At 33.8% G+C, this 18,935-nt stretch overlaps 1 protein-coding gene across 1 annotated transcript in view; it reads right to left on the bottom strand.

Annotated features, from left to right (window-relative positions):
* Window positions 1–863: 863 nt before the first annotated feature.
* LOC132193502 (uncharacterized) overlaps window positions 864–18,935 on the bottom strand; it is a 40,813-nt gene continuing 22,741 nt past the window's right edge. Inside the window, exons 3-4 of the mRNA XM_059614217.1 lie at window positions 8,116–8,551; window positions 864–1,912 (exon numbers count right to left, since the gene is read on the bottom strand). Of these exons, the coding sequence (XP_059470200.1) occupies window positions 1,678–1,912; window positions 8,116–8,551 (671 nt within the window). The 3' untranslated portion in view covers window positions 864–1,677. The remainder of the gene's footprint in view (window positions 1,913–8,115; window positions 8,552–18,935) is intronic.

Here is an 18,935-nt window from a genome sequence, read left to right as displayed (position 1 = left end):
TTGCGAGTAGAGTTGCCTATGTGCGTCGGCATTAATTTACATTTGCAAATATTAGAGCAGCGCCTCGGTTTTCGCCGCACTACATATTATCCGTCGTCACAATTCCCATTATAATTGCCGGAGGCAATCTTATCTGCTCCGCAATGAGGATTTACTCGCGCGTGCCTAGCCAAACTCGGAAATTGCGTATATGTGTGCGCAAAGTTTCATTGAAAAGTTAAACCATCGTTAATTTGTATTTTTGGCACGCTTTCACACCCTCAAGTTTGAGAGTAAAATGCTTTTTTGCCAAGTTTCAACTAATTTTTGATGTTATTAAAATAAATGATTATTCAAATTTAAGTGTAATTATTGTTCATTTATACTGTCATTAAGTAGGCAGGCAATAGTAAAATAATTATTATTGCATTTTTTCCTTCCATTTAACAATAAATTTCTCTTACTGGGTCACATAAATAAATTTCTAGAAAACACAGACCTGTTATAAACAAGAGGCGATGGAGCAGCTGGGAAGGGCTGCAATTTATTTTTTCGACCGGTGGAGATAAAATGCAAAGGACGATCAGCTTAGTTGCGGTGGTGCACCGTGCCAAAGCTATTAAGCCTCTTTTTTACTTTTTTTTTTACATTATGCGATTTGAGGTCTGAAGGGATTCGTGGCGCACCAACACAACTCGCAGTCTCGCAGCTAAATAGAACGTTTAATGCCGCGTAAAATTGGAAATTTATCGATTTAAATATCCTGCAATCAAAGCGAGCCGCATTTTGTGCAAATAGGTATTAAGTGATTAGCGACGAATCAAATTTGGACATTTCTGTAAAATAGAATATAGATTTTATTTCAATCAATGCGATATGTGACATTTATACATTTCATAATTTTTATATTCTTTCTACCTCTCTATGGGTCAGATTATGAAAGGACGCGTATATTTGATTATTATACGTACCAATTTTACACACTGAACACACAAATTTATGGCCTAGATTGATGATCTTGTCCTTTAAGCAACACACTTTTATGGATCACTAACTATAAAAAAAAGAAAGCAGCACAAGCAAGTGCAATTTTTTTCTGATATGAAATGTTGACGTTCGCTCGAGAAATAGCATTATTTATATTGTATTTTTACGGGTAAATGCACACTTAATCTTGACACCAAATACATTTTTATGCAATACATTATAGTACAACGCTTCGCAGTCCTTAGAAAAATAGTCTTGTCTTTCTCCAACTATCTGTGCTTTTATTACTTTTGCGCAGTTGTTACAGTATAATATATTTTTTATGTGTTTCTTCAGCTGATATTTATTTACAACATTCTTTGTGTTACTTTCTCATCACTGAAAACAATATACAGTATGCGTATCACAAATCACACTATGCCCGATCTGAAGTTCTATAGAAAGAAAACGCTGACATTTCTCTAGAAGAATTTGATTTTGATTTATTGCATCGTCAGATAATTTACCCTGTGAGCGAATACACTCGGCAAATAAATCGTTCCTCTCTATATAAATACCAAGAATATTTATATATACTAATGAAAGACGCTAAAACGAGAATGAGAAATTTTGAACCGTCTATAATATAAGAGTCGGAGTAATTTTTCTCGCACCAACAAGGAAAGGCCACTCGAAGATCGACTAGCTTTTCTCAATTAAGTTAATTGCAGTTCACTCGAGAATGTGTAGGTCCTCCATCGAGTGCGCCTGGCTGAGGGCTTGATAGTTGATGTTCCTGCTGCCTGGATACCACTGCTCGGGGGTGGCGACCGCCTCCTCCTCTGCATCCACGTCTGGCAGCAGCAGCATCGTCATGGACGCCGACGCCGAGCACGGCTCACACGAATTCCGACGCCCTTTTGAAGGGCATCGGCCGTCAGCAACTAAAGTCAGCGAATCGGCATGTCTGAAACAAAAATGTGAACGAGTTAAAAAAAGCGCCATGAAAAATTCGCTAATTGTTATTATTAAAAAAAACAATAGTTAATTTTATTTTGAAAAGAGAAAAATAAGTTTTTGGTTTTTTTTTTCAAGCTACTTTCTTGTCATGTGATTTGATTTTAGGCGAACGGATCTGCTCCTTTGTGACTAATTTTCTGTGGTCAATATGTAATGATTACAAAGAAGAATATATATCATTTATTTAAATAAAATTCAAAATTGTTAGCAACGAAATTGCAACGGCAGCAGATATGACGACAGTAACAAAATCTGATTCTCTACTAAATATACTTAATTTATTTGTGAGAGGTGGTGACCTATTTTGTAATTTTAAATTAAATTGTATTTGTGAAGTTCAAAATTTGATAAATTTGAAACTGAAGATCAATCTTGCGTTTTAATTAAGTGTGTTTTAATTTTTAATTTGAGAAAATATTCAGTTGCATGGTAATTATTGTGGATTGTAGGACTAATAAAATTTCTAAATAAAAAAAGGAGATCTTTACATTCAATTTGAACGCGTTAATTATTGTTTTTCCATTAGCCGCGCGAGTACTCGATCCTTCATGACCTCGGTTGAAGTGCACGCCACGGAGAAAAGCCATTTCGTAAAGAGAAGCTGGAAAAGCAGCCGCAACCAATTTTTCTTCCGAAGAGAAAAACCAAGCGCGCGCCACATGTTTTTCCTCGCCAGCAGAGCGGTGTCTGCAATAAGGAGGGCGAACGAGAATACATATATGGGAAAATCACCGTATCGTTTTTTTTCCGCTACTCTCGGATATTTTCATTTCCCAGCCAGAAAAAAGTGAACCGATAACCGTTGAGGATAATTTTTCAGCAAAATTTCTATTCTGCGCGTTGGCGAGGAAAGCAATAATTGGGCCGAAACAAATTAAAATGCCATCAATTTGCTCTTCTCTCGAGACGCCCAAACTAATTGCAGGCCATGCCCCAGTGCGAGATTGTTTCTCAAGCGTCGCCATTACCACCCTAGGAGACACCGCCATTAATTTTAGGTCGGGGGCCAATTTAAATTCAGTTCGTCTACTTCGTCTGACCGCCCGCGGGCCGAGTCCCCTGCCCGTTTGATGAGATACCCTGCTCACATGACTAATGTTGCCCTTAATACTAAAGGCGGGAAATTTACATACACTCTGAAGTGACGTGTGGAATGTGATATATATGAGCAGGAAATTCCACTGATTAACCCCTTCTATATCCCTGTTAGCCGCTGTCGGCACGATTTCAAGTGTGAGACATGATGTGTGCTTTTGCGTTCCGGATTAACCAACAACTATTCAACCCCTTTTGCTATCTGTCTGCCCGGTTCAACGGCTTATTTGGTGAGGCGTATTTTTCTTTTTTTACATTTTGGTGTGCATTTTGGATCAGAAAGATCGTTAGAATAGCGTAACATTTTGATAACTTAAATTAAAACAAGTTTGGAAAATAATATACGTTAATTTTTGTTATTTAAAAGTAATTACAAATTTAAATTTGTAGTAACAATAATGTCCCTTTTTATTTAAAAATTTTTTTTTATCATTTTATTTTATAAATATTAATTTATAATAAATTTTTATTTAAAATTGTTTTTAGCAAATGTTTTTATAACCATTTTATTTAAGTAATATTTAAAATTTTGTTGCCATGTTAGAGTGAATCTAATTTGAATGCTTCTAACAGAAGAATTCTTTTTGCCCTATACAAATATCTAAAATTTTTATGATAAAATTAGAATCAAGTACATTATTCTCAACAAAAAATTGTAAATTATTCCGCATCTAATTACTTATCAGAACCACTGGTCAATTTGAAAAATTTCACTTATGTTAAAATATTTTTCCTATATCTCAATTACGTGATATTGATTAATATAAGGTATTGAAAATTTTGGCTATTGAAATTTCCACATAAAATCAAATAAAAACAAAAAAATATGTAATACTGGAATTAAAATAATAAAAAAAAGTAGCACATTTTATTTAATAAAAATCTAGAGGAAAATCTTGAGATCCTTTTTATGTTTTCTGCCAAAAAGATCTAATTTGTTTAACTGAAATAACAAATGATTCTTACACAAATAATTCCCAGTGTAAATTTGATATAATTTTTGTGATTTTATTTCTATTAGCAATGGCAATATTAGAGAAAAAGCAAAAAAACCGTATAGTTCCAACTGAAGTAAAGGATTGTTAATGAAGTTTGTTTTGTTTTCCAGTGAAAAGAACTGAAAAAATTTCTCCAGTTATTTCTACCTCCATATTTTCTTCCTTTATCAAAAATGTTTGCACGGAAAAAGGAGTAGTTTTGTAGAAAAAAACTGCCCTTTGTTTTTGTATGTGAAAAGAGTGGAGATCTAATGACTTGCTTGCTCTCAAAGCAAAAGTATGTGTACAAAATATAATAGAGAAACACAGAGGCTTTTCGCTCGGGTGGCACAGAAGGAATAAAACACGTCCTGAGAATTCCATTCGCGAGACAATCGCATTGTTTCTTCTTTGCCGGGAGGAGATCGATTCCGCCGCCGCGGATGAATGGGAAGAAGAAATGTGCAGCCATTTGAAACACAAAGGCGGTCGGAATTGAGGAGCAAATTGCCGCTCGCCGGATCATTTGTGGCAGAGAGAGAGACTTACTCTCTCTGTCAGATTCAAAGGAACACAATTTCCCAGAGTGATTGCAGCCGAGATAGAAAGCAGACCTCGGCTTTCTTTTGCCCTGAAACTCGGGCGTTAGTTGCGGGTTGCCTACCGCATTCCAATTACTCCCGTCGCTGTTTGCGCCCAACTTTCCACCGCCTAATAATAAGTGAATTACGTCCAATTATCGGACTTAACGTTAGGGGAGAGAAGTTTCAACTTTGGCAAGCTGCCATTAAAGTAATATGAGCTGTGGCCGATGCCGAAAGCACTTGAATGAAATTTGCACTGATGTGGTCTTGGGTAAGCGCAGGTATTAAATCTGTTGAGCGCCTCCAAAGGGGTTTATAGTTTGGCAAACAATTAATATTTTGGATAATGGATATTATATGGTTAGACTGACGGAGAAATCGTAGTTCTCTGTAAAAAACTAATTTTTTGGTTTTAAATTTTATTTGACAAATCGTTTTGAACCAATAAGTCATCTATTATGATTCTATGTAAGTAAAATTCAATTAAAAAGTTTTAAATTGGTTACAAAATTTATAAACGCACTTAATTTTAAGTACGTAAAAGCATTATAATTTGATTGATTTTATTATTCACAAAAATATAATAAGTTTTGCTTCAATTTTCATATAGTTCTGAATAACCATCATCTATCATTAAATGGAAATGATTAAAAATTACTTAAAATCTTGAAAAAAATTTGGTCTTAACAAACCAATGTCCGAATGAATTTCGCAGGAAATTAAAAAAAATCTATTATTTTCTGCGGCTTGAAATTGCATTAAGTAATGCCGCTAAAATTTAACCAGTCATTGTTTTTGAATTTTTTTTCAAGACCAAAAAATAGTTGGAGATGATGATATTTTTCTGCGACCCTTATCTTATATTGATAATTCCAAAGATGACATTTGTTTACTTTCACATATTCTTGGAATTTAATTTTCCGCTCTGACTGAAGAGGCATCATAAATTTCTGTTTCAAGGTTTTGAACGAAATATGCAAATCCTGACGCTTAGCTGGATTTCGTTATAAATCAGGATGAAAGATAAACACATTAACAACTGAACGTAAATCATCTCCTGAGGCAAAATTAAATTACGAGAGCACTCCTTTCAGATGAGCCATAACAGCTTTCATGAAAATGAATAGCTGGCGAATGGAAATATTTAGAGAATGAAAAATAGTTCAGCGTTACGCCTGTTAGATTTAAATTGAATTCAAACAAATTCACACAGTGTATTTTGGAATGAATCGGAATTAATGAGATGCAAAATTAATCGTTAAAAGCGTTCCTTTTTATAAAATTCTTTATGCAATTTTTATTTCACACATCTAAAGGGATGAAAATTCTTATTGTTGGACAACTTAAAAACTTGTTAAATAAGAATACAAAATGAATGAAGAGTTATGAATAAGGAAAAGAAAAAATTTGATACCCTTCAAACCTCAAATTATTTAACCTGTTTGAGCTACTCCAAGGTATAAAAACAAAAATTAACAGATTTTGGGTAATTTTCTTATAAAAATATGTAAGCTGAAATAAAATGAATTTTAAAATACTTTCATCTCCTCTTGACCCTTTAAAAATTTTTTGATAATTATCCAGTATTATATTATTCTAATAAAATTTTTAAATTAATTATTTTTTTTTTATTTTGAACCTTCCCATAATTTTATTTGCACCATCAATAAAAATATTTTTATTGCAAAAAATGCTATTCAGTGCCACATTTATTTCCTCAATCGTTAAAATTTTACGCTTTGACGCGTCCCAGTTTGATATTGAAATCGTCCACACGAGAACAATAAAAAGCGTGTGCTGGGCGATAATTACCGCGAAAAAGTCGAGGAGGCGCGTGCGTGCATCTTCATTAAAACTGTGCACGGAGCGTTGCGAAGGAATGGGCAATAAAAAGGAACGAGAGAAGCCGCCGCAGATAAAAATAAAGCCGCGCACCAACAGCACCCGGCGGAATAATCATGATAATCGATTTTAATGAGACCGGTGCGGCCATTATTATCAGTTGGCGAACACCGGCTTTTGTGAATACGGAGGCAGAGAGTGTTTCGCGCCGCACGGAAGCGCTCTTTCAACAGACACGAAATAAAAGAAGCAAAAAATTCTCCCTGTCCTTATGAAAAATTTCGCGGTCTCTGATTACGCAATTCGTCTCTTCTGCACGGTGGATGTCACAAAAAATCGGGAAGCACAAGGTTTTCAAAGATCGAAGGTAAAATTAATAATACCTACTATGAAATATATTTCAAATAATGATTCAATGTACAACAAGGAGATAAAAAGTTTTACAAAAATAAGTTATAGCCAAAAACTATTTTTTTAAAAAAAATTTTACTTAGAATATTATTTGATCATTAATTTTTTTGAGTAAATATAATATTTATTTTATTAAATAAACTTTTAAAAATATCTTTAATAATATCTAAATTTAAACTATTCCATAACTCATAAATGTATCCATTATTTAAAAAAATGCGCTATTGAAAACCACAAAATGTTAAAAAAATTAAATTAAATTTTAAAGTCTTCTATGAGCTACTAATTTATTCTAAAATCTAATGCTTATTATTACTTCGCAATCGTTACCATTATGTTGTGAATATGGAATTGCAATAAATCATATATTTCATATATTTAAAAAAAAAATGAGTCTCATAAGCTCATACACTGAAACTAAGTAAATAAGTGTGGTAAATTTAATTGACGAGAATCGAAAGAATGTGGAACCACCAGTGAAATTTCTTTAATGGCCATTAAAGAAATATGAAAGATTTCACTTAAAATTCACTTGGGTGGTTCCAAATTCCTTCAATTCTTATCCATTAAATTTTAACACTTCAACTTACTATCAAAAATTATCAAGATTCTTGAATGTAGTATTAAATTATTTTTGCATAATATATGTGTCACTAAAACAAATCATAACAGTGAAACGTTTAGTAGCGGAGTATTAAAAAAATTCTCTGGCATGATTGAATTGAACATATTTCCAGTCTAATTTTCCATAAGTGTCTAAGAGAAAAGGAAAAGGCAAAATAGAGAATCCTGATAAAAAAAGGTTTTTTCTTCACTTATTGTTGGTCTGAATCAAGAATAAGAACGTTTTTCTATTATTTCTTATTTTATTTGGAAAAAAAGCACTTTGTAAAGGAATGGAAATGACAAATATTTTATTTTATATATATCTGAAATATATTTCTTAATTAATAAGAAAGAGCAAAAAATGATGACTTACATATACACATGTTTCACATTATGTAAAATTAAGTAAAAAAGCTAGAATACTTCACAATTAGAGGCAAGGAGGGTGCTGCTATTCAATAGAAAAAAAAATTAAATAAGAAAAGTTAAAAAAAAATCATCAATGAATAGCCAACTTCAAATTTATTTCACAAAGCCCAAATAGTGTTCAATATATTTAAGGCCAGTTTTTTTTGTGGTCAAACTATTTATATGGTTGGAAGAAATTGATTTTTTTTTTCAAATTTTTTACTCACCCTGCAGAGACGAGTTTTGATAACGCAGCGGCCGAGTGAAGTTGCGAGTGGTTTCTGATGTTGCAGAAATGGACGACGGTCATGATGCCGAAAATGAACGCGAAGTTGACGGCGCAGGTGATGGCGATCACGATCAGCACCTCGTTGGGGCCGTAACACACTTCGTGGCCGGCGGCCGTTGAGTTGTGGTGGTGCGAGCGGTGGGGGCGGCCGCGGCCGTGGTGGTGCCGATGCCTGGTCGGCGACGGCGGCAACCACCACGAACTGTTATTGTCCGAGCGTCCCGAGGACAAGCGGTTGCCGCGTTGCAGCCGCTCCAGGTACTGTTTCTCCGACGCCATGTCCACGTCGGCCGTGTCCGACTGAGACAACACGCTGGACAGGTGCCGACCCAGCACCGAAAAAAGGGCGCCTCCCTCCGAGGAGGACGTTTCATCTGCAACAGACATCAACAACTTTTAAGGCATTGCGCGAAATAAGAAAAGAAATTTTAATTTCATAAGCAAAGGAAAAGTGAACAAAATTATAAGTTTGAAACAAACTTTAAAATTAAATTTCCTCATATAGCCACTTGTATCGTCTTCTCAGAGAAAAACTTATATATTTTTAAAACACATTCCTTAGAGAAAGATAGCTTTTAATTCAAAGTTAGGGATTTTTATATTACTATTTTTTAACATTACAATTATTGATAATTTTGAAAACTTAAAATTGTATTTTCCCCTTAAAAAAAATTAATAAAAAATGCCAGATTAAAATTAATTAATTAATTTTATCTCAGATCATCACTAAAAAAATTAGCAAAATTATATTATGAAGCAAGCTTGGTCTTAAATGTTATAATTGGTTATATGTCAGTTTATTTAAATTTTAAATACAAAAATGCACATGAGGGCTTGTGAAAAGGCTGTATTAAATTATGGGCATATCTTTAATTATCTAAACAGAATATTAATAATTCTATTTTCAGCGTCACATATCATGATAGCTTTTGATTTTTTTTATTTATCCTTTAAATTGTAGTTATTCTATTATTATTATTTTAATAAACAATCAAACGGCGAGAAATATAACAAAAGGGTTAAATACTAGTTGAAAATGAAGCACACGGTTTTACAGAATTGTTGTGTAGAATTGAAGAAGAATTTTTTAATCTGATAGATTTCACATTTTTGCACGCTTGGATTGCAAAAAATTTACTTCCTCTAGCGCTGAATTGTTTATATGTATATATATTTTTTTTTTTTTTTTTATGAAACCAAACCTTCTTTCTGAATTTTATTATTTATTTATTCTTAAAATATAATCTTTTCAGCGAGTTTGAATAAAATCTTATTAAATAGTTTAATTTTGTAATTTTAAATTAAAATCAGAGAATTTTCTATGATTTCTTTAGATTTGAGAAATGACGGGTGAAAAAGTCGAGGCGCGATCTTCATTGGGGCGGGATAACGATGCACACAATACCCTACAAACGAGCAAACAAAATTGAAGACTCGATTTGCTACTTATCAACAACATGCAACGGCAACATAAATGTATTAACGTTAGTCTGTTTTCCGCAGCGACAAGTGCTCCGCTGCTACTTTTATTACACAATTGCACGCCGTCCTGTGCCTCGCTTGAGCGCATCAAAAGAGCCGACAGTGTGTAATTTTATGTTATTCAGCACGGCAAACACATCCAGGATATTAAATTACGCTCTGCATTATCCGAATTCTGAAGCGCTCCTCATTACTCGCAATTATTTAAAAGCGTTGGAAATTTTTCTAAATCACGTGGGAAATTCAGCCCGGTCATTTTTTTTGTAACAGAAAGAATTTTCTCCCATTTTTTTTTTTCAATTTTGAATATTTTAAATTGTTCTTTATGTGCATGTGGAAAATACAATATAAAAATTGTATTTTTAACAATTTGAGTGGAATTTTTTATCCAGGACAGGATATTTCTGTTTTCCTTCAATATAAAAGGAAATTGTAAAAATACAAAATTATAGTAAGTAAAATTGCTTATTTCTCAAAATCAACTCAAGAACATATTTTTTGTACAGGGAAATTCCTGAAGGCACCAGTGATTAAAATAAAGAACATTTTCAAAACATAAAACTGTTAAAAAACTTTTTAATTAAGAGCAGGGTAGAAGTTTCAGAAATTTCTTGTAAAAGAAAATCTAAGTCCCGGAATCAAATTTTCCTCCAGGGGGAAGAAGCTCTAACCCTTGCTCTAGACTTCCCTGCTCTGCTCCTTTAAATGCATTCTCAAGGGAAACCATCAAAATCGAGTTGATGAGACGCCCACCCACTATTTTACACGGGCCGTTTTATTTGGGGCACACATGGGACTCGGACGAAGGAAAATCGCTGCTCGATCAATCAGCCCGTACGCTCCGTCGGCACCGGCAAATTTGATCAGGATCTGTGCGTCGATGATTCGCAGTCGTCGTAACAAGGAAATAATATTGCGACGAGACTTATTTCCGTCCGATGGACCGAAAAAAGTTTCTTTCGAACCGAACAATTCCTTGAAGAGTAAAAGAATTCACGATACAGTTTCTACTCAAGTGAAAAAGTTTTCAAGAAGCCCAGCCTTTTCTTTGTATAATAAGAAATAAAAATTCGCAATTAAAAATTTACATAGTTAATTATTTTTTGTTAAAGTCATTAAAATATACACGAAAAAATTTATATACTTTTTTTAAAAATGAAAACATTTATTTAATATTTTTATTATTGGCTGTAATTTTAAATACAGTATAATTGTTAATTTTTAATATTTGATACGTTTATCAGTATTAACGTTGAAAAATAATATTTATTTCGATTTATTTAAAAAAAAAAAATAAATAAATAATGTGCATTGTTTCTTTACTAATTTGTCAAAGTTATTACAGCACATTAAATGTCATCTTGGACTCTTATCCAAATAGTGAGAAATTAAAAATCAGATCATATATATTATTCCTGCACCCAATGATTGCCCTTATCAAGAAACATATTGTTAAATATAAAAATGTGATATAACATTTAGGACAAATTATGAACACTAGTGAAAAAAAGTAGCCGGCTAAGAAATACAAGTAGATAGTGTTAAAAATGAAAAAAGGAATCTGAATTTACAAATGTCCAACAAATTATTTAACTTTAAACAAAATTTAAATTTGTAGTTAGAAACGTTTTTGCCAAACGAACATTTTTATTTTTTGTAAAAGAGAGAAAAGAAGTAAATATACAGTAAATTTTACTTCTCTTATTGTCTCCTGATTACAGAAAAATTAAAAATACCAAATATTGTACAAGGACGCCGAGGTCACACGTCTCTCATCTTGTAATTGGAGCGAGTGATACGTAATGTTGTGTTGCCGGCAGAATGAGTGCGAGACCCGCTGCTCACTCATTGTCAGAGCATTCGTAAATTTGGTGCTCGGCGAGGAGGCATTTCGCTCAACAGCCCTCATGCCGTGTGCAGACTTTTCCTCAAAGTGAAGATTTCTTCAGCCGTCACTCGCAGTGTCGCAGCACCCACTCCTTTTCTAGCTCGACCAAAATGATTTCATTTGCATTTCCACACGACGGCACGTCGACAATGGAGAGTCGCAGTCACTCTCCTAAGGGTTTCTTTCATTGGATGGAAAGAAAGCACAAAAAACCTTGGGGTCCGAGACGAAAAAACTCATTCCACTGAAACTTGCAAATTCAGACTTGAAAGGATTTCAGATTCATATAAATAAATTTATTTTGAGAAAGATACTGTATCTTTACGATTTTTTTTTAATGTTATAATTTAAAATGTCCAAATAAAAGCCTTATTTACACCAATAAAATACAAGATAGGCTTCTTTAAATTCTATTGAAGTAAAATAAAATATATTTTATCAAATAAAAACTGATGCTTTTCTCAATGAATTTTTTTGCCTATTCAATTTTTTGTTGTGTTGATAATCTGAACTGATTATTGAAAACAAATGCTACTGTTTTGAAAAACAAAATTTTTTTGCATGATTGTCTTCGATAATCAGTCCAGATTTTCAACATAACAAAAATTGAATAACAGACAAAAATTTCATGATTCCACCAATTTTCAGTTCTTAAAAAAAAAAGAAAAATAATCAAGTTGGTGCAGATATAAAAAAAGTCACAAAGTAATATGAAAATTTGTTTGCATGTTTTGGGAAAAAACCCAAAATATTTGATTTTATTCTTATATTTCGAATCAGAATGTCAAATTTGCAAAGATCCCTCTACGATCAGAATGAAATCCACGTCGAATGAATAAAAGGATTTTTATCACATGAAAAGTCCTCGATGTCAGATTTATGCAATGCATCGACGCAACACCGTCCCATGTATCAATGTCAACAATAATCCCATTCGGAGCCAAATTGTAACTCCTCGTCCCCTTTAAAGGCAAATCGGATTGAATCAAATATTTGCACACAACAACCGCCATTCCCATCATCATAATCGATAGGCGCCGACGAGTCACTTTATGCTCAGATAAGTTTGCGGTCTGTGCACACAATCTGCGTTTGCACGCACGCGAGTGTGGGTGTTGAGTGACTGACTGCCGGCCTCGGGCCTCTAATGGTGACCAAATTTCTGTTTATCAATACACATCACTGAATGTGTTTTTGGGTAGCCAATTACTCTGTGACGAAGACTAGCCCCTCCATCACATTTTCACTTACATAAATAATTTAATTTTGGATCTAAAAGAGGAAATTGATTGTTCTTGGATATCAAATTTGCCTTCTACGCCTATTTTGTGTCCAAATAAGTCTTGATCCTATAATTTAAACTCCCTCATTCTTATAATAATAAAAAATCACAATTGTTAAATACCTAAATTTCGGCCTAGTTTTGTTTTTCAAAAGCATTATTTCATTATTTTGAAGAAGTTGATTTGCTTTAAATGCTAAAAGATACCTCTAGAGGATATTTCAAAACATTCTTAAGTGTGAAAGCGAAAAATTTGTTCTATCTTAAAATTATTTTAAATCCTGATTCTGATTTAAAATAATATATAACGCCGTTGTTACAAAAAGATTTATTAGCGAATAATAAAAATTTTAATATAATGTTTAAAGAACTTCATTTCACGTGGCTTGATCTAAACATAAATTGGAAAAGGAAAACCTATCTATCTTAACTATTTCCAGAGGGATTGGAACAAGCATTATGAAGCTATTTGCCTTTGCAAATATTTAAACGGCAGAGTGGATGTCGGGAGAAATTTTGAGTGGAAAAATAAGAAAGAAAGTCCTGTGATCGCGATGTTTGAGGTTTAAGAGGGCGTAATCCCAGCTCGGCGCCGCGAACAAAATTTCCCGACGAAAGGTTGCGCGTGCCTCGAGTGAAAAGGCCCTTAATCTTGGCGGTGCATTATGTACATTTATCCGACGGCACACTCGCGATCAATTCGCTGTTAGTGGAATATAATATGCTGCCTCGAAACGAATGTTTCCTTCCAAAACATGACGCATTTCTCGAGAAATATTGGCGTTCTCGCTTCAATGCTTCCATTGAGAAACTTCTCTATTATTCAAAACTTCTCGCCTCTTGCTGTATATTTGTGACAAAAGGGCAAAGTGCAACCACAAAATAATGTTTGAAACGTTTGAAAAGTTAGTAAGCTTGGAATTTCATAGCGAGCTATAATAAAAATATTAATTTACTCAACAATTATGTTTTTTAGATTAAAATTACTTGCTTTTTTATCTTGGAATTTTGTAATTATTTGTTGCTGTATGTTTATGTAAAGAGAGAACCTAATTAACTTGATTAAAGTTATAACTTATTCGAACACTGAGAAAACTGCCTTTGAATCGCATCAAAAAAAGTTGAATCTATCTACTAATTTTTACATTCCTATTTTTCTGTATTTAAAGAAATGTCTCATTTTTTGCTTTTGTAGAATCGCTAGAAATCCCTATTGGGTAATTTGATTGGTTTTTTATGCAAAGCAAAATTTCATAAAATCTGAATTTCGCCCTTTGTCGGCAGAGAGATTCACCGCGATTGAAACCGAGGCAGCAATTTACACAAAATTGCTCAAAGCGTTCAATTTGCTCGTCGAATTAGAATGAAATTGAAATTCAATAAACCTGCTGGCACATGTGTGGCAAAACCCTTTTTATACATTTTCCATTCAATTCCTCGTGGAAACAGGGTTAAATTTATTCCCCAGAGAATCGGCACCTGTGATCGCTTTTGGAATTTAAATTTCCGCTAAAAAAAATTGTTCCCTGGTAAAAACGGACTTTTTCCTTTTTATTAATCATTTGATAAAAGTTAATAAATAACCCATGGTCGAATTGGGATTGAGTTTCGCTTTACACGAGCAACTCGAGTGCAAAGAAATTATTGCTCTCGTAGAGCGAAAAAAACAAGAAGGGCGTTCAAGTGGAAAGAAACAAATAATTCTTGGCAAGGTGCGGGCTGCCTTTTATCTGCCATGCTCTGGCGGTCTGCGGTCGACTGGCCCTCTTCTGATAAAATATATGCTTTTGGAGAAGCGAACCTCAGGACCCGCACTAGATTTCAGTGGCAGCCAAGGAAGAATTTGTTTATAAAAGCAACAGTTTTTTAAGTAAACATAAAAAAATGGAGCGAATGTTGAGAAAAATTCAAACTTTTAAATTATACTGGTTTAATTTAATATTATTATAATTTTTTAGGGGAATATTTTTTGGTTTATTAACGATTAATGGAACAACACGCCCCTGAAGAACTTCCTATTTTGTTCACCGGTTCTCTTTGAGGAAAAAAAATTCTTCTTCCTTTTTAGCACGAGAGTTGCTCTTTCTCGTCGTTCACATCAATTAGCACTGGAACAAGGCAATTGAATTACGGACCTCTTTCATCAGTGACATTATTTTCAGTGAAATCTGATTAGCCCTTCACCCGTGTAGACAAAGTTAGCTAGTCGCGCTGTGACGCTGTCACTTAAATAATTTATCAAGTCTGGAATTAATAAACTATAAAAGCTACTGTTATTTAATTTTTGTAAATTCTTTGGGCATTCAAACTTGTAAAAAAAATTGCAAGGCCAATTTTGTATGAATCTTGAAAAATATGAATTTCTTGCCACGCTATCAAAGCGCCCGGTTTCAAGTTTTCATGAAATTTTCTCTAAATTCAATTAACAAAAATTAATGCTTTGTTCAAACTTCATGCAAAGTTTATAGTGAAAAAAAAAGTGTTTTTATATTATAACATTTTCCTCCACAATTCAATTTGACGAACATATTCGTTCTTCGTTCTTGTACACAATATGAAAGTGTGAAATTTACCTAATTCATATTTCAACTTTTTCAAGAGAAGAGCTAAATGAAAACAGCTTTTTGCTTATTTTCTTCAGAATTTAAATTATAATTTCACGATTATTCCAAATAATTGTATTTATCCATCGTTTAATTTTCCTCCAAAAATTAAATTAAATTAATTAATTAATTTTTTTGCCAGAACATATTGCAGATTCAGGCTTTAATATTGAAGGACAAACCATTTTTTGCTACAATTTTTCACTTTTATTGAAATAATTCTAAAAACATTTAAAACGGATGGAAAAGGTCACACCGACGTCTAATTAAAACTGACGCGAGAGCTGCGGTTTAGAACAACAGTGCTTTTGTTTTTCCGTAATTTCGCATCCTCTGTCTGACGCGGTTAACAAAAAATGCTGCAGTCACAACCCTGTAGAGCAGAATAATTCGGTCTCCTCAAAAAATGGAACAAAGGGAAAGGCTTTATGAATAAATTGCGAGCGAGAGTCGGAAGACCTGTGTGAATTGCGCTCGGCGTGGTCGCTCTGAAATTAAGTGTAAATTGCGAAGAACAAAAAGCACTGCTGGCTCAGCTGATTAAAAAAGAGAGAATCGCGTGCCCGTGGCTCTGACAGCCGCAACGGATTCGTATTTTCATTAGTAGGAGCCGAGTGCTAAAAATTACATTAGTTGTGAAAGAGCACGAAAGTAGAGAGAAATGTGGAACAGGAAGAATGCTGACTTGGAGTGTTCTTTCGTGCTTTGAAATTCATTTCCGACCGTCATTGCTGTTGTCTTCATTCTCCGTTATTGCGGAAAATGATGAAAGGAGCAATTTTTTTAAACAGTGAATTAGGCTTTTTGATATATTAAATTTGCTCCCTGTTTAATTTAGATAATGGATTTTTGTGAATTGCGCAAAAATAAAAATTGAATTTTTTGGATCCTTACTTTACCGAAACTGACCGAAACAAAATTAAATTTTCAAAACAATTTTACAATTTCTGCTGTTGCATAATTCGCTTTTCTAGTGTTATTTATATTTAAAATACACTGCACATAAAAAGAAACTCCCAATTGTATTTGTTTTTTTAATTTATATTAAGTTTTGAAATTTCCTACACACGGGTTGGGATAGTTAAGTATTCATGTAATTATTTTTAAACTCTTTAACTAACAAATTTCAATCTTTTACTACACATTAATTTTCAAGAATGCAAAACTTATGAAAAGGAAGTAGGACTTTACTAGTAATAAATTTTTGCCACTCTATAAATTGCACTTTTCTTCCAACATAATATCAATTTTTTATAAGTAACATTGTCAATAAAAGTGAACAAAATGTCACAATATCTAAATTCCAGAGTAAAAAAAGCTCTTTAAGAGATTATTTCCAGTTCCCTTTAACGTTATTTTTCTCTTTATAATAACATTAAATATACTTGTGTGGTTGCAGCCTTCGTTGCTAGTCTACAGCTTAAACAGAAAACCCTAAGCATTTCAAAGCTACCTTTTTTCCTACCAACGGGAAATCAACATAAAGAGAGCTCCTTACAGTTTTTCTCAATGCACCACCTGTTTCGAAGCAACGAACCTTACCATGGTCGTTTTTTGCCTTAGGAAAGAAAATCCTCTCTTCTGCGCTCTTTCTTTACATAATCCGGTGAACAGACGCACGGGAGGAAATGCAGGTTATGCAACCGTGTGGGCAGATGTGCACAACGGGCTTGCCTACCCAGAGCGACGACGTTGTTTCTCTCAATTCTGGCGTGAGAGATGCTGTTTGCATAAAAAGCGCGCTTGCTTAATTCCGCACGGAGCTTATTTGTTTTCTTTGTTTGTTTATTCCGTCGTCGCAGTCCACGCGCGCTTCCTTCCGTTTTGCATTTTTACAAGAGGATTAGCATCCGGCCGGCATTTGAACTTTTCCTTCTCTCGCCCACTGTTTTCGCGCGCTGCGGAGGATTGTTTAATAAATGGCGTGACAGTTGTGGAAGCTCCCACTTTATTGCGTTACGTTATCTCGCAGCAACAGACTCCACTCAATTTTACTCTGGAGACGGAGAGTCGACGGAAAGTTTCGAATTGCTCTCCATTCTCTTTTCCGATAACAAATATACTGGAGCGGATTTCCTTTTTTTTTATCTGCAATCACTTTACTGAAACATTTCTATTTCTGTTCTATTTATAATTTTTTTTTTTATTTAAATATAGCAAAATTTAATGTATGATTTATTTACAATTGTTATTACCAGCAGAAATATAACAAATAAACAAACATAATTTAGAGCCAAGTTTTAATTCTGCAAACATGAATTCCACCTCCAATGTGAGCTTCTAACAATAAGTGAGATACAAACAAGCTTACTTCTTTTCCTAAATAAAGTAATTTCACCAACAATTCGAATAATGCTGTTTAGCCATTTTTCATCATTCCTACGTTGGACAAAATTTGGAAAAAAAATAGGCGTTTGAATAAAACGCCCTGTTGAAAAGAAAAAATAATTAAATCTTAATTTGCAAAAAAACCCGTAATTTTATAGCTTTCCCATAAATTCGATTTGTAATCAAATTATTCAGTTACTTACATGGAATATTTGCTATATTTTTTTCAGCTCTGTCACACTTTCCTCTTCAACTGCAGTCCAATTTGAAACACAGCATTGAAGGGAACATGTGCGTTTCTTGGCGATCGCTTGCCATCTTTCCTTGTTTACGACGCCTTTTACGGCACGCGATCGTTTCAGGCATTGGATCGCCGAAAGTAAGGGGATTGCGTCAGTGCGGCTCTTTATCGGCCCGGGGCTCAGCTCGTGTGATTTATGCGATGATAAGAAACCACCTGTGCCCGTAGCACTGGCAATGGCCGCCAGATCATTGCGGTGAGAGCGTTGGCAACTCAATCATTGTCTCTGCGAGCGAGCGGCCCGGGCTCAGCTTGAGTTACTGCCAACATATCTCATCAAATTAAAACAGAGCCATATAAACATAAAATTGTTCGCTTTAACTGTTACTAATAAAAAACTGAAGATAATTTCATTTCCACATCAATCATGAGAAAAATAGGCAAAAAACGTAAGACACCCTTATGCAGAAAAGTGCGTTAATAAAAAACAGGCCCTGGCAATTTCGCCTTTATTGATGCACCATTCCTTCTGGCGACATCAATGTTATCCCTTGAAATCGCTCAATCCATCTACGCCTTCCGTCTTAATTTTGCCTTGCCATCTTGAAAATATAGCTTTAATAAATTTTTGCTCGACCTCAGCGATTCTTTGAGCGTTCTGGTTTCAACCATGTCTTAAAATTTTATATTATTGTTATTAATTTCATGCAAGTCTGATGGATATTTATAAGCTGAGAATATAGTCATCTCATCATAGTTAGTTGAAGCATAGTATTGTGCAAATGTGAATAAATGTGTTGGAATTAACATATAATTATAACATTTTTTAAATTATCAGCAACGGAAGTTTTGAAGCTACTGCCAGTTTCCAAGAACAATTTAATTTAAATTATAAAATTAGAAGTCATTTAATAATAAGATTCAGAACTTTGAA

Source organism: Neocloeon triangulifer, unplaced genomic scaffold (genome assembly GCF_031216515.1).
Source record: "Neocloeon triangulifer isolate White Clay Creek 2 clone unplaced genomic scaffold, ASM3121651v1 ptg000004l, whole genome shotgun sequence".
In the NCBI taxonomy this organism is placed as follows: domain Eukaryota; kingdom Metazoa; phylum Arthropoda; class Insecta; order Ephemeroptera; family Baetidae; genus Neocloeon; species Neocloeon triangulifer.
Note: the sequence above shows the minus strand (reverse complement) of the source record. Positions and strands in the feature narration are given on the sequence as shown.